The 14,388-nt window shown below is 38.0% G+C and overlaps 1 protein-coding gene across 6 annotated transcripts in view; it reads left to right on the plus strand.

Moving 5' to 3' along the window:
• Positions 1-14,388, plus strand: part of plch1 (phospholipase C eta 1) — a 65,937-nt gene that overhangs the window by 44,165 nt on the left and 7,384 nt on the right. For all 6 annotated transcript variants that reach the window (XM_004075598.4, XM_011482479.3, XM_011482480.3 and 3 more), the window contains 11 exons: positions 12-132; positions 2,815-2,986; positions 4,060-4,167; positions 7,569-7,724; positions 8,381-8,443; positions 9,407-9,501; positions 11,364-11,461; positions 11,546-11,725; positions 13,053-13,160; positions 13,818-13,942; positions 14,139-14,223. In XM_004075598.4, coding sequence (XP_004075646.1) covers positions 12-132; positions 2,815-2,986; positions 4,060-4,167; positions 7,569-7,724; positions 8,381-8,443; positions 9,407-9,501; positions 11,364-11,461; positions 11,546-11,725; positions 13,053-13,160; positions 13,818-13,942; positions 14,139-14,223 — 1,311 coding nt within the window. The remainder of the gene's footprint in view (positions 1-11; positions 133-2,814; positions 2,987-4,059; positions 4,168-7,568; positions 7,725-8,380; positions 8,444-9,406; positions 9,502-11,363; positions 11,462-11,545; positions 11,726-13,052; positions 13,161-13,817; positions 13,943-14,138; positions 14,224-14,388) is intronic.

A 14,388-nucleotide genomic window follows, 5' to 3' on the forward strand; every position in this document is an offset into this window, starting at 1 on the left:
TTTTCTTGCAGTTGACTGTTGGGACGGTCCCGATGGAGAGCCCATGGTCCAGCATGGCTACACGCTGACCTCCAAGATAACATTCAAGTCAGTTGTGGAGACCATCAACAAATATGCCTTCATAAATAACCAGTGAGTGACAGGTGCTTGCAGTTGCTCATCATGGAGTTTGTGCTTTTCTGACCCAGCAAGTAAAAAAAGAGGATCCTGATGCATGCATGACACTGTAACAGTAAACAAACCACCTAACAACGTCTGCAAATTTAAAGAAATACAAGAAAAAAATATCTTGAAACTTTTTCATAGTCTGAGCTCACTTTGGGCAGGTCTGTTGAATCATCATGTGATGTCTGATTCCATGAGACCTTGTTGTGTGTAAGAAAAAAAACTGTTTAATGCGGTAGTTTATCTGCTTGGGCTGTGCGACTCGCTGAATGCAAACTATGAGTGTTATCTGCCTTTTTCTGTCAAAACTTTTGACCGTGTTAATGCTCTAAGGACTAAATATATTTACTTTTCTCATAGTTTTGTATTAGGAAAAAAACAAATACGAATACCAAAATTTGTACTGTATGCAAGTATTTTTTTCCTACATTTATTAGAATAAGCACATTTTTTTCAGGGCTTTACATTGTTATTATTTCTGTAATTAAAGTAGCAAAAACTGATCCCTGATATGTTCAATTTCAGTTTTAATTCCTTCTCCCCTTACCTGTGTGGGTTTTGGTCCATGAGTCCAGCTAATTCTAAAGTGACCAACGGCTGTTTCTCTCCCCTGTGAAAAAGTGTTGACTTTTCTAAGGAGTTCCCACATAATCCTGTAATAAGTCATCTCCTTTATCTTATTAGCTGCCATCGTTTGACATCGATGCTTTAGAATAAAAAAAATAAAGGGGAATTTTGAAGTAATTATCACCTATTAGCAAACCATCTGTCGAATGGCGTCCTCCCAGACTCTCAGAGGATCCATTGATTATCTGTGATGAGTAAAACAGACGTCAAGCCAAGTGGTGAATGGCTCACTTCAGGAGTTTCACAACATCCAGTAGCAACTGTGTCATTTATCTGAATTAAAATTGACAGCATTTCAGTGATATTCCTGTTGAAATATTGTAGTTAATTTAGCTTCTTCTGGATGAGACTGAACTCTCCTCCCTCCTGGAAACACAACATCAAGCCAGTATTTCTTTAAAGTCCGATCACTTTTTGATCTGTTTTAAAAGTGGTCTTTTGATTATGATCATTTATAGAAATCTGTTATTTTCTAGGACATAGTTTCTGCAGAGCGGCAGGAGTTCATTAGAAATTTACATCTAAGTTTTGAGCCACAAGATCGTGTTAAAAACACAATTCTCAAATGAGTGGGTCTTAAAGCTTTCCGAACAACCGTCAATTAATAAAGGAATTACAAAAATAGTTAAAAACTGTGGAAGAACATACGTTTTTTTTGCTGACATAAAAACTTTTAAGTGAATAAAAAGCTGAGGCTTGGAGCTAGTTATTCTATCCATGCGCGAACCCTGTGAAGTGATAAATTAAACATTTCTTTCTGAGATTCTTGTGGCTTCAAAAAAGATAAAATGCATTTATTAACAAGCTTGCAGGCATCTCAAGATTATCTCTTATAATTTTTAAAAAGAAATTTCTTTGTTGCAAGTTAAAACAGCAGGTTTTAGGCTGTATCATCATATTTTTAGTATACAGGGCTAAAATTGGCTAGAGAATAGGAAAAGATTTAAAAGAATGTAACTACAGTATTAGGAGCCGAGCTGTTTATTTGACCTCCTTTTATATCCAGTGAACCAAAAAGAAAGGATTTCTAGATAGTTGGAAAACAGATAACCTAACACCTAGTATTTCAGTCATTGGATAAACAAAAATGTTCAAAAGGGGAAGTTATATTAATATATTTTTTTATAAGAAAAACACAACCAATGTCAAAAGGTGATGCGTAAATGAAAAAAAACTCCACTCCTAATAGTCTTTTATGTCCCCAAAATGCGCATTTTATTTCCCAAAACATTACATTTCAAATCCATTGCAAATGTGTTTATTTATTACTGTCAGCATAAAAGGAAAAGTACATGAAAATATCTGTAAATACCCATTAACCTGCACCTTTTTTTAATTAATCAGCTGTAATAATGCTAACTGAACGTGTCTCTTTTGTTGTTTTTCTCTACCATTCGTTCGTGTTTATCCTCAGTGCCACTTGCAAATATGATTAATAGCCCCCAGAGCTTTCATGAAATTTAAGAATTTCCTGCCTTTCCCTTTCATTCTTACTCACATCAAATAGCTTACAGACAGAGGGAGGAACACCCAGCTGCCCCTCTCCCACACGAGAGGAGCAACAGTTTCCTTCCAAAATGCAACTGCTCTAGATTTCTCTCTGTTGTCTCTTTCTGTTGCTTTTTGCAGAGCAATCATGCATGCACATGTTAGGCGTTTGTGTGTGTGGCTTATGCGTGTTGCTGTGTGTTTCTGGAGATCAGAGTTGGAGGTGGGAGCACGGATGAATGCCCCGGAGGATGGGGTGGGGTGCTGTCAGTCTGACAAACCTAACATTTGAGCTGAGCTGTGCGGTGGCCACAAGTCATTTCACCTCTCCTAAATGAAAACATGACGACACACAAAACACGGCACGCTTACCGACTTACGCACACTGAGAGAGAAAAGCGTGGGATTTTTTTTAACAAAAAAACAACAAAAATTTGAAGGCTGAAGACTGAATGCTTGCAGCAGGTCGACCATCTTCCTGATAATTGGCTGTATGGTGACCTGATCATGTTTGTGATCTGATGTGTATTCCAGATATCCAGTCATTCTCTCCATTGAGAACCACTGCAGCATTCAGCAGCAGAAGAAGATTGCAGAGTATCTGCGGGTCGTCTTTGGAGACAAACTCGACGTGGGAAATTTCCTGAACAGGGACTCCAAAACATTACCTAGTCCTCACAGTCTACAAGGAAAGATACTCATTAAAGTAAGAAGACCTCAATGGATGGACGTTGCATATTTTATTAGACTGTACTGCAAGTAAAAAAGGGAAGTGAAAATTAGGTCATTTCATTAACCACAGATGTGTAGAGAGAGAATTACGAGTTACATTTGTAAATTTTTTGTGACATTCATGCACCATTTAGCATTTTTTGATGGTTTTGATTGAGTTCATTTGTTTTTGAAAACTTTGTTTGCTGCAGTATTTACAAGAAGATCTTTTAAATTAGCCAATTTTCTCCAAATTCTTGGCCAAAAAGAAAAGCATTGTTCAGTCATGGCAAAACAAGGTGTTAAAGACGTCCCTGCTCTAAAATCATACAGGAGCAAAGTCACACATAAGTAAATAACCTTGTTTTGTAGAGCCGATTTTGCTGTAATTCAGATAGAAGTGAAATCAAAACATTGGGCAGGTTTTTAGATTTTTGTTTATTCAAAAAATTATACATTTTAGGAAAAAGTATCATAGAATTCAATTAAAAAAGTCAAATAAAGTCTATCTGCTATATCTGAAAAAAGAGGTGTGGTCTTCTAGGTAAAACAGTAATATTGATTTTCTATAAGGTCCTTTTACAATCCTATCTTTCTTGTTTCCTCTTCTCTCGTTTGATAGCCTTTCACCCTCCTCTTTCCCCAGCAGAGCGAAACACAGAGACAGTACAATAAAGAGACATATCATGGAGGATTTAGACACTCACACATGAGAAATAGATAAATAAATAAAAAGGTGGGAGACTGCTTGTGGCACTATTTGAAGCGAGAAAGTCGATGTACTCCAAGAAGCCTTGAGTCTCATATTTTTTCTCTCTTCTTTTTTGGAAAGATGCTCAGAAAATCTAGACTCCCACTCACTCTTAAGAACAGTTTGCTAATGGGCTTTCTCTATGCTGAAAGAGCTGCTCAGGGAGTCTGCAGCTGATGTATCATGTGTGTTTGCACAAGCTTACGCTCCCAGCTCTTGTATGTCTTTAAATATGAAAAGGGTCTCAATCTGCCTGGAAATGCTACCTGTAAATGAACCAAAGAAGACACACACCCTTTTATCCTTTCTCCATGCAGGGTAAACGCCTGCCTGCGTATCTGTCTGCGGATGCTGAGGAGGGAGAGGTTTCAGATGATGACAGCGCTGATGAGATAGAGGAAGACTTCAAACTCAAGAGCAGTAATGTATGTCTGTTTGTGGCTTTTTTTCTAAACTCTTAAAGACTTATTTTTTGCATGTAGGTCCTTAGGTTGTTTTACTGCAGTTTTCCTGCAGTTTCATGTAATAATAGTTGCATATTTAAATTTCCACAATGAATAGTGAGAGACAGGACATTGGTCACTTTAGAAAATATTACCTTATTAAAAAAAAACCTCACATGTATTTTTTAACAAATAAATGTTAATTTGATTTGATACATTTTGTTATGCTGAAAAAAGTTCTAGATTGATCAATGAACAAAACTTAAATGAAACAAATCAAAAATCAACTTGGTGTGAATTGCCCCTATTATACTGCAATTGTTTTTTTAATATGTATTTAAAGACTACTTTTCCCAAATACTAGTCATAATAAATTGCTAAGTATATTTGGAAACTGTACGCTGACCCAAAAACAGCCTTTTTTTCTAAAAGTCAGTGTCAGAGCTTTTATGAACTTCACAGTTGGAGAGAAAAAAGCTCAGATATTCAAGTGGTGTTAAACTCAAAATGTAGCCGTCAGAGGAGTTGAAACTCACTCTGATGGGTCTCTGTTAAGAGGGTTTCTGTTTCCCTTTCATAATGTACGAGTATGAGTGGTCGGACTTGGTGTTTGGAGGGGGCACATATGTAGTCAGCTCACCTGTGACAGTTGTCAGAGAAATGGCAGAAAACATGGACTTACTACGGCTTCCCAAGGACTCCCAACAATGGCTTCATTGTTAAGAAACACCAAACACACGGAGGCTTGTGGTGTCACACAACAAGAGGCATTATGAACTGGGCAATTGGAATAAAATCCAGGGTGTCTCCTTTTCATGTTTATATACTGTGGCTTTTAAGATTTGAAGAAATTTTAAGTAAAAAAAAAATAGACCTAAGACAATGTGCACTTAATACATGCAGATTCTGAGATGTGGGAGGGGCTGAGTCACAGGATTCTGTGGGATGTTTGGTGGATGGGTCTGAAAGACTTTAAAGGACACAATGGCCAGAATTCCATCCATTTTCCAAACCCGCTCAATCCCTCTTAGAGTAACAGATGTTATCACAGCCAGTTTCAGGTGAAGTTGGGGTACACACTTGCCCTTGAGGCCTGGAGTTGCTCATCCCTGATTTAGAGTCACCAACTATTCTACAATACATGTTTTTGGACTGTGAGAGGAAGCCGGCGTGTCTGGAGACAACCCACTCATGCATGGGGGATACATGCACACGCCACACAAAAATCTTCCAGCCAGGATTTACACCAGGGAAGAGTGGTAACCACTACACCACCATCTAGCCCTAGCCAGAATGCCAGGGCCACATTGTGCGTCAGTTTGTAAAATTGACACACAAAAATCCAGCTTATCAATTGATGTTGGTTTCCTTAAGAAATCATTTGTAGCAGAAAAAGTTAATAGTTATTAAGAACATAGCATAATTGAATACAATACTTTGTTTTGCTCCCCTACATTCTCTGCTCTGCTGCAGAGAGAGAGGGCAGTTAAATGGATCTTACTTGCTTGTTAATGACTTTAGACATTATTGTATATGCTTGTAAATTTGGAATATAAATTGCTCATATGTTGTTTGAAAACACTATGCCACTTAAAATTTATTTTTATAAAGTACTTAGATTGCACAATTCTAAACAAGCTGTTGCATAGAAAGTCCAACATACCACAGAAGGCTGCCAACGGCAGCTAATTGTTTGCATATTCACATCCATCTGGCTTTTTTACAGTCAGTCTAAAAGAAAATCATCTTGTAAAATTGGTTGTACCCTCTTGCCAGGGACCCCCTTTCCAAATTTAAAACAGGAAACACTTGTGCTGTTTTCTGCAGTCTCTTGCTGACTAACTGAATATGGCATTGTTCCTCCACACTTAGCTGGAGGCATGAAGCGGCAGATGCCACCTCAGATGATCATTGCCGTTTTGAAAGGAAAGTTGGCAGGTCTGTGGGTGGTTTTGTATAGAGCTCATTAAACCAGTATGATTTTACAGCAGTTACCATTAACTTTGCATTAATGAAGTGACTTACCTTTTATACAGTGTTCCTCCATTTGTTATGTTGGGAAAAAGAAAAGAAAACGATTAGTGATGATAATCCATTAAGGCCACTTTCACAAGTCTAAGCACACATAGTTAAGGTAAAAAAAAAGAAGCAGATCCTTAACATGTAAACATGTCAGCTGCTATATGGTGTAAAGTTGTTGCAGGTTTGCAGTATGTTTGGAATGCTGAACAGTAAAATCTGTGCTCACAAATCCTAAACCAAATATCTGGGATAAATTGCTGAATCTGTATTTGTTCTTTAATGAATTCCAGAAAACAGTGCATCCTCTAAAATCTTTCTTGCCTCATACATTAGCAGTTCTCTACTGTCATAGTTGACTGCAGGTCTTAACAAAATAATAGAAGATACTGCACTGGTTACATTTTGATATATTTATTTATAAACCAATACTTTGGGAATATGCAGTCTGGATCCACCTTAAAACCATCTAGTTCCTGTGGAACCGAAGCAGGACATTTGTTTGTATCACTGTTTCTTTGTCCAACTAGTTCCAGATGCATGTTGGACTCTGGGAGAGATACTTTCGTTACCAGCACTTTTCATACTTAATATCAATACTAAATACTAATACTAATAATAAATACTAATACTAAATATCTAGGCGGAGACATGCGCCTTTGTGCAGATGATGTTGTTGTGTTGGCCTCAGTGAATCAGAACCATAACAATGTGTTCTAAATTGGTTCACATAGGATAAATAGCACATCCAAGTCAGAAAATGAACGACTCTGGGAGTATTTCAGGCAGGCAACTCGAGCAGTGCGTTTACCTGGTTACTTCTCCCCGTGGGCGGTTCAGCCTAATCAACTCACCTGTTCAATGTCCTACTTAATGGTCTTAAAAATGTGCGTAGCTATGTATATATTCAAGTACATTTACATAGACTTTTCATTAAAAGTGGTCTCTTGAATGCACGTTGCAGAGGGGGGTGTAAGCGTAGCTTCAGTGATTGGGTTAGAAGCTCTGCCATCTGGAAGACTTGGTGTAGAGTTCCTTCTCTTTTACATTGAGAGGAGCCAGTTGAGGTGCCTCCTGGACACCTCCCTGGGTAAGTGATTGTGGGCATGTTTTACAGGGAAGGGACCCTGGGGAAGACCCAAAACATGATGAAGGGACTATGTCTCTTGGGTGGTCTGAGAACACCTTGGGGTTCCACGTTTAGAACTGGAGGAAGTTTCTGTGGAGAGGGAAGTCTGGGCATCCATGCCTAGACTCGTGCCATTCCAACAGGATAGGCAGGATATGATGGATGGTTAAAAAACAATGCTCCAATAAAACTCATTGTAATAACTGAACTCTCTTTTGCCTGCTCCATCACCTAGGGCAACGGCCATCATCAAGTAGAGTCTCACATTAGAAGCAAGCTGGATTCACTGTTGAAGGAGTCTCAGATTGGAGACAAGGAGGATACTGACAGCTTCAGCATCAGGGCTCTGCTACGAGCCACGCACCAGGGCCTTCAGAAGAACCTGCGGCAGGTAAAAACCCCAAAAACCACATGTAGGGATGCAGAATACTTTCATTTGTGTCTTGACAAGTTTTCATTGAGATAATAGGAAAAGGAAGTGAAAAGGCGGGGTGATAAAACTAGGCCATGATGTTAGTCACAGAAGGGGGTGGAGGAAATAAAAGAGCTGAGTTGGTAATGGAGTCCTCTCAAGTCAAACACACCCACCCAATACATGAAAAGCCATAGATAAACAGCACCTCTGTAGGCCACTCTTAAGGAGCCGGCTTTGTTTCCCCTCTCACATGTGTTTCCTGTAAAGGGAATCAAAACAGACTGAAAGTGACACAAGATTAAATGTCTGCAGTAATGCTTAATTTTTCATTTCCCTCCTTGGCTCCTGGGCTATTTTTAGACGCCTCATTTTCCTGACAGTCATTTTAACATAGTGGGTTTTGGATTTTTTATCTTAGATTCTGATGATGCCTCACCGATCCTGGCTTCTTTAGCTGCGTTATGCATTATTGGCTTCAGTCTGTTGCAGCCTACCCAGATCCTAAGCTACAGGGTCTAATTGACTCACAGTGGGCTAATGCACTCGGCAGTACACTCACACTCAAAGTGAACTCCATACCCCAATGCGAGCAAGCACGTCAAGTCTCTGAATGTGCTCTTCCTTTTTTGCAGAGTTCCAAAGGGGTTCTGAAGAAATCCCAAAGCAGATCTTTCATCACAACGCTCAAACAAAAGGTGTGGACCATGTCTCTATCCTCATATTTCTCTGTGCACAGAATCTCAATTAGTTTAAGATTAAAAGACTTCCCCATAATAGTTTCTCAAATGGTTGACATTATTTAAAAAAAATGTCAAGAACAGACACTGCCTTAAAATAGGAGGAACGCTTATAAAAGTCTGACATATTTATGAGCAGTACATAGTACATCTGCTGCTGTAATTATTTTGAAAACATATGACAGTGATGACACGCCTCTTCACGCAGCAGAAATACTACACTTCCTAAGGACTGGGTTTTTTTTAGCCCATGCTTGGCACCAGGTTGATTCTAGACCCACAGAGATGATTGGTAAATTAAGCAATGTATACGCATAAAAAAAGCAACCACAGGTGAATAGATGCAGTGGTTGCAGTAATGTGAATGTTGTATCAGTCCACAGTGTGTTGATTTTAATCCTTTTTTAAGACATAGATTTGATTTCTCTTTCCTTGAGTTTACAGCCTGCTTGATTCTCTTCCAACTGTCTCATATTTACTCTAGTTTTCTTCTTTTCCTTTAAATTATGCAGCCTCCCACACCAATGCTTATAGATAAACACAGGCATACAGGGTAGGCAGGCAGACTGAACTCTAAAATGACTAAACCTGCATGCTTTTCTCAGCTACACCTGGACTGGAATTAATACTGTGATGCATTTTATCTTGCATTATTTTAAAAGCACAATGTGTTTTATAACAACAACAAATACAAACACGTAAGGTAGAAATCTTCTGCAAAAGCAACCACAGGGAAGCTTTGCTGTTGGATAACATGCTGCAGCAGCTAAGTAGCTTGTGTGTAGCAAGGACGCAGTGTTGTTTATGATGTACAGAATGTAAAACATTTATTTTAGCATCACACCTGAAGACAAAGAGAGAGACAAAGATGATGCCTTTTTGACTTACATTGTTCTTTCTGCTTTTTCCTCTGTTGTCCAGAGACATTCCAAATCCAGGCTGTCATGCCAAAGCACGGAAAATGAAGACGATGTTCAGGAAAGGTCTCCGAAAGAGGCTGCAGGACAGTTCAACAGGTGCTTTTAAAAGAGCTTATAGCGCTGAAAATCCCTCACAGCTGTGGGATTTGATGAACAATCACCAATCCAGGTTAACAGTGGTGCCCCAAAACTAGTGAAGCTTTTTGAGCTGTCATAAAAAATACACAAAGGGCAGAGGGGACAAATTTTATTGTGAATCTTTTGTCTTGTAGTTTGTAATTAATATCTTACTCAGAAAAAATCAAGCTGGAAAATCATGCAATGAAGCAGAATATGTGTTTTTATCAAAATATTTTAAACCTACTGTTTTTATCGTAGGTTTTCTTTCAAATTAAACATGACATCAAACAAAACTACATTTTTAGAGAATACAACATGTTGACATGTCATAAAAACATCGTTTCCAAAAATGTTCAGAATTTTCTTTTGTATTTACAGATTTTGTTTTTATTTTGATTTCTTTTTACGTAGAGGCGTAACGATTTTTTTTTATGTTTCATTGTCAATATCGGTTGGTTTTGAACAATCCAATTCAATCCGATTCACTAACCTAAAATGGATCCAGGACATCTTTAGCCAAACATTCAACCATTGTGAGTCAGAGGTAAATACCTGGTACTGAACAGTGCAGGTGAAGTTTTCTAGATTCCTTGGATTTCTTGCAAGATAATCAAGTGTAAATTTAATATGTATACAAACAAACAAGAATTAATGTCACATTTATTCACATTTTAGTTTTATAAAGTTCATTCCACTGTTGGTTTTCCACATAAAACTAATACAAATAGAACATTATTAGAACATTCCACCACACTGTATGGTCACATGTCTTTGCTAAATTCAAAGAGTTTCCGCACATTGGACTGGAATGATGGAGTGATCATTTTTTGCTGTCATCACGTGTGTTGTCCGCTGTGATGGCACGTGGTCGTTTTTACGTTATGGTAAAATAAACCTACCATGTCTAAATCCAAATGGAATTTTCCAAGATCAAAATAATTGATTTATTTAATTTTGAAAAGAGCTTTAAATGATATAGTTCGATTTGATTAACAGCCTGCCTCAGACGGATCGATCTGGTTGGATCGTAGGAACATAAATCAATTAATCAATTAAGTCGATTATCCACTACACCCCTAGTTTTAAGCGATTTCGTAGTTTAAAGCTAACAGAACATTTACTTTTAAAAATTTTGAATGTACAATGCTTAAAATATTTTCACTTATTAATATGGGTGCTCCCCAAGAAACCCTTTTATGAGTTATTTTTTATTATATTTTACAGAGCTCGCATTTTTTTTAGGAAAAGACAGTTTTTTTTTTAAATACAAGAAGATAAAGAAAAATCATAGTTACATAAGAATGACAAAAGAATATATAAGACCGAATTTGTTTTTCCACTCCACTGTGTTTGTCTGCCTTGTTCTTGCTGTAACCCTGTGTCTGTGTGAATACATTTTGGGCAAAGGCTCATGCGCTCAGCTTTGTTTTTCTCCCCAGCTGGGGTTTGTGTATAAGGCTTTTGTTCTTGCTCGTCCCGATGTATGCATGTTCTCTTGAGCTGCAGCACACAGATTCCTGCAGCCATGCTTCTGATTGGCTCTGCAGCTGACTGTCACTGTCGAAGGCTTCACGTGCACGTCTGTGTAGGTGTACATGTGTGTGAATGTGCGAGTGTTGCTGCACTGCATGTGTTCCGGTTCCTATTAGCTTTTTGCCTTTGATGCTCGTTCCTGTGGTTTGCAAGCTGCTTCTGACAGACAATCCTCTCCATCCTGCCATGTTTTTCCACTGTATATGGGTCAACAAGCATGTGCCTATCTTATGTCATATCTCTTTTTAATTTATCCTGATCTGATCTTTCTGTGTCTCTCATATCCTGCTGTGCTATGGTTTCAGAGGTGGAAGGAAGAGGAAGACGATGAAACTGAGCAGAGATCTGTCAAATGTGGTGGTGTTCACCAATTCTGTGGCTTCGCAGGAGTGTTTGAACGAAGGTGAAACACCGAACCGCTGACACGCAGGCCATTAAAAACGATGCAGAGCATTCTTCTAACGCCTAAACTCACGCTTCTCTTTAGGCACTCCAGGTGACGTTTTGTCATTCAGCGAGACCAGGGCCCAATCTCTGGTCAATCACAGGACTGAACAGTTCCTGGCTTTTAACCAGAGGCAGCTGTCACGGATTTATCCGTCTGCCTATCGCATCGATTCTTCTAATTTCAACCCTCAGTTCTACTGGAATGTGGGTTGTCAGTTGGGTAAGATGCTGTCACTATAATCTGTTTATCAAGAAAAGAACCATGTTTACCACAGCATACTAAAAAAACCTGTGCAAAGGCACTCAATATCTTTACAGGTTAAGTGGTATGCAAAACGTACCCCTCCCAGTTAAACTAGCTGTTATTGTTGTTTTTTCAGCCAGTTGCTAATGACTTAATTATCCAAGTACACATTTAGACATTATTTAGGCTAAAACATGACCATTCTTCTGCTGTCTCAAGGCTTTAAAAAGGAAAAAAAACAGTCAAAAGGAAAGGTTTAAAACCACATCATAAATACATGTGCAATCAGCTTCTGAACTCTTTTAGTTTGTGTTGAAGACATACATTTTAAATGTATTCACAAAAAAAAGAAATTTTACAGTTTCAGAACTCTTTGTAGGTTTTCCCAAAGTACAACAAGATTAATTTTATAAATATCTGGCTTTGTACTAGCATACATTTATTTATAATGCAAATATAAGTGAAAATTCTGGAACAGAGAGTTCTATGTATACGTTCATGGTTTTGGGTGATTTACTTGAATTTACATTTGCAAGCAAAATCTGGACCACGATATAGCAGTCATTGTTGCATTCATTTGTGATTTCTATTGGTAAATACATAGTGAATATGAACTGAAATCTCCATTGTTTCTTTGTGGACTTGATTTTCTAACTTAAAATGAATCTACAGAAATATATGTGATTATAAGAAAAAATAAAAAAATACACTAAGTTGGATCAATTTATTATTTTTCTGGGCTTTAAATTATCACACTGCCAAAAACCCTTGTTTCAAGAAATACATTTTTTTCTGTCTTGCGAGAAAAATAGTTGTTTTAAGAGAGATTTTTAGAAAAGCAAAACAACCTTAGTTTGATAAATAGTCTTAGTGACTTGAATTTATATCTTAAAATAGGTGATTCTTGGTGATTCGTTGTTCAACAAGGCTGTCTTCTTTGTGCAATTTGTTTACATTCTTGTGAATATCTCATGTGGTTAGAATGGGGGGGTTGTAGGGACTACGGGATCTTATTTTTTATGTGTCGTATAGATGTAAAAATTATTAAAACAAAAATTCTTGGTAAGACCGTTTTATTTACCCCACTGGCAGATATTCTACTTCTTTAAGAATTTTGTTTCAAATTTAAAAAAAACCTTTTGACAATTTCTTGGTTTTTTTTCTGCAGTGAAAAATAAAAAAGACTGAATTAATAAAAATCTAAAACAACTCCACGGGATCTTAGCACAACTTCAGCAGATTTCCAGGTAGAGTTCTTGAGGGGTCTCATCAATAAACTAAAGCTTTATTCTGATCTTTTCAGTGGCTCTCAACTATCAGACAGAGGGGAGGATGATGCAGCTCAACAGAGCCAAGTTTATGGTCAATGGAGGAATTGGCTACGTTCTTAAGCCTCCTCCAATGTGTAAAGGTACAACTGCAAACTGCACCTATAAAAACTACAAGGACATTTTTTGTGTTCAAACATAAAAAATAGAGAAACTGGATGACAAGTATGTTCAAAATTTCTGTTGAATTTTAAACTAATATATTCAGAAATTCTGATTTCAGTCAGAAGTGAATGCAGGTTTAAAAAGCAGGAGGCACACAGTGTACATCATGTTCCGTCCATCTCTACGTAATTCATCTTTTCCCCTGTATGTTTGTAATAAGCATCTACTTTTTAGGTGCTGCTTTAGTTTAAAGCATAATCAGTTCTCTTAACCCTTGTGCTATCCTATAGGCACTTTAACATTGGGAGTTGGGTCATCTAGACCCACTAGACAGTGCGTTAAACCTTTTTTCTTCAATGATTTGTGATCTTCACTGGTGTCCGTGGATTACATGAAATCTTTCCACCTTTGTAAGGGTGGGGTCATCTAAGATAGCACAAGGGTTAAGAGCAGAATTGAGTGTTGGTCTTTATATTGCTTTATCTATTATAAACAATTGCACAATATGCAGGGATTACTGAGGATTTTCAAGATGATGTGTCGTGTGAAGTCAACAGTGACAGAAGGATTGCATGTTGGCATTAAGTGATGACATTAATTCAAGTTGTTGCTCTGCTGTGTATTACTCCCTTTAGGCACCTTCAACCCATTCAGTGATGACCCACTTCCAGCTTATCCCAAGAAGCAGCTCGTTCTCAAGATCATTAGTGGACAGCAGCTGCCCAAACCACCAGACTCCATGCTGGGGGACCGCGGAGAGGTAAAAACACATGACAGCAAAGGCTGAGTTTGGGCTGAAACTCCATCTGTCGCTCTCTTCTACAGAAATACTCGTTCATTCACACATTGCCATTTTTAGACTTGAACCTGCTATACTTAACCTGCTTTTCGCTTGAATGGAACCAGTTTCATTGCTTAAACTACAGCTATTTTGTTTCCCCCCTCTCCCTTCTCAGATTATCGATCCGTTTGTAGAAGTGGAGATCATCGGTTTGCCAGTTGACTGCTGCAAGGAGCAGACGCGAGTTGTGGATGATAATGGTTAGACCTATACTCATTAAGCTGACCAGCTGTGACTGCATTGCTTTTTTTTCATGGTTTAAATCCTAGTCATGCAATTGACATGTTTTTGTCACATTTGTAAGTCATCATCTTAGTACTAAATCTGTTTGTTCTACAGCACATTATGCACTTTGTTGTAACTAA

This window comes from Oryzias latipes, chromosome 13 (genome assembly GCF_002234675.1).
Source record: "Oryzias latipes chromosome 13, ASM223467v1".
NCBI lineage: Eukaryota > Metazoa > Chordata > Actinopteri > Beloniformes > Adrianichthyidae > Oryzias > Oryzias latipes.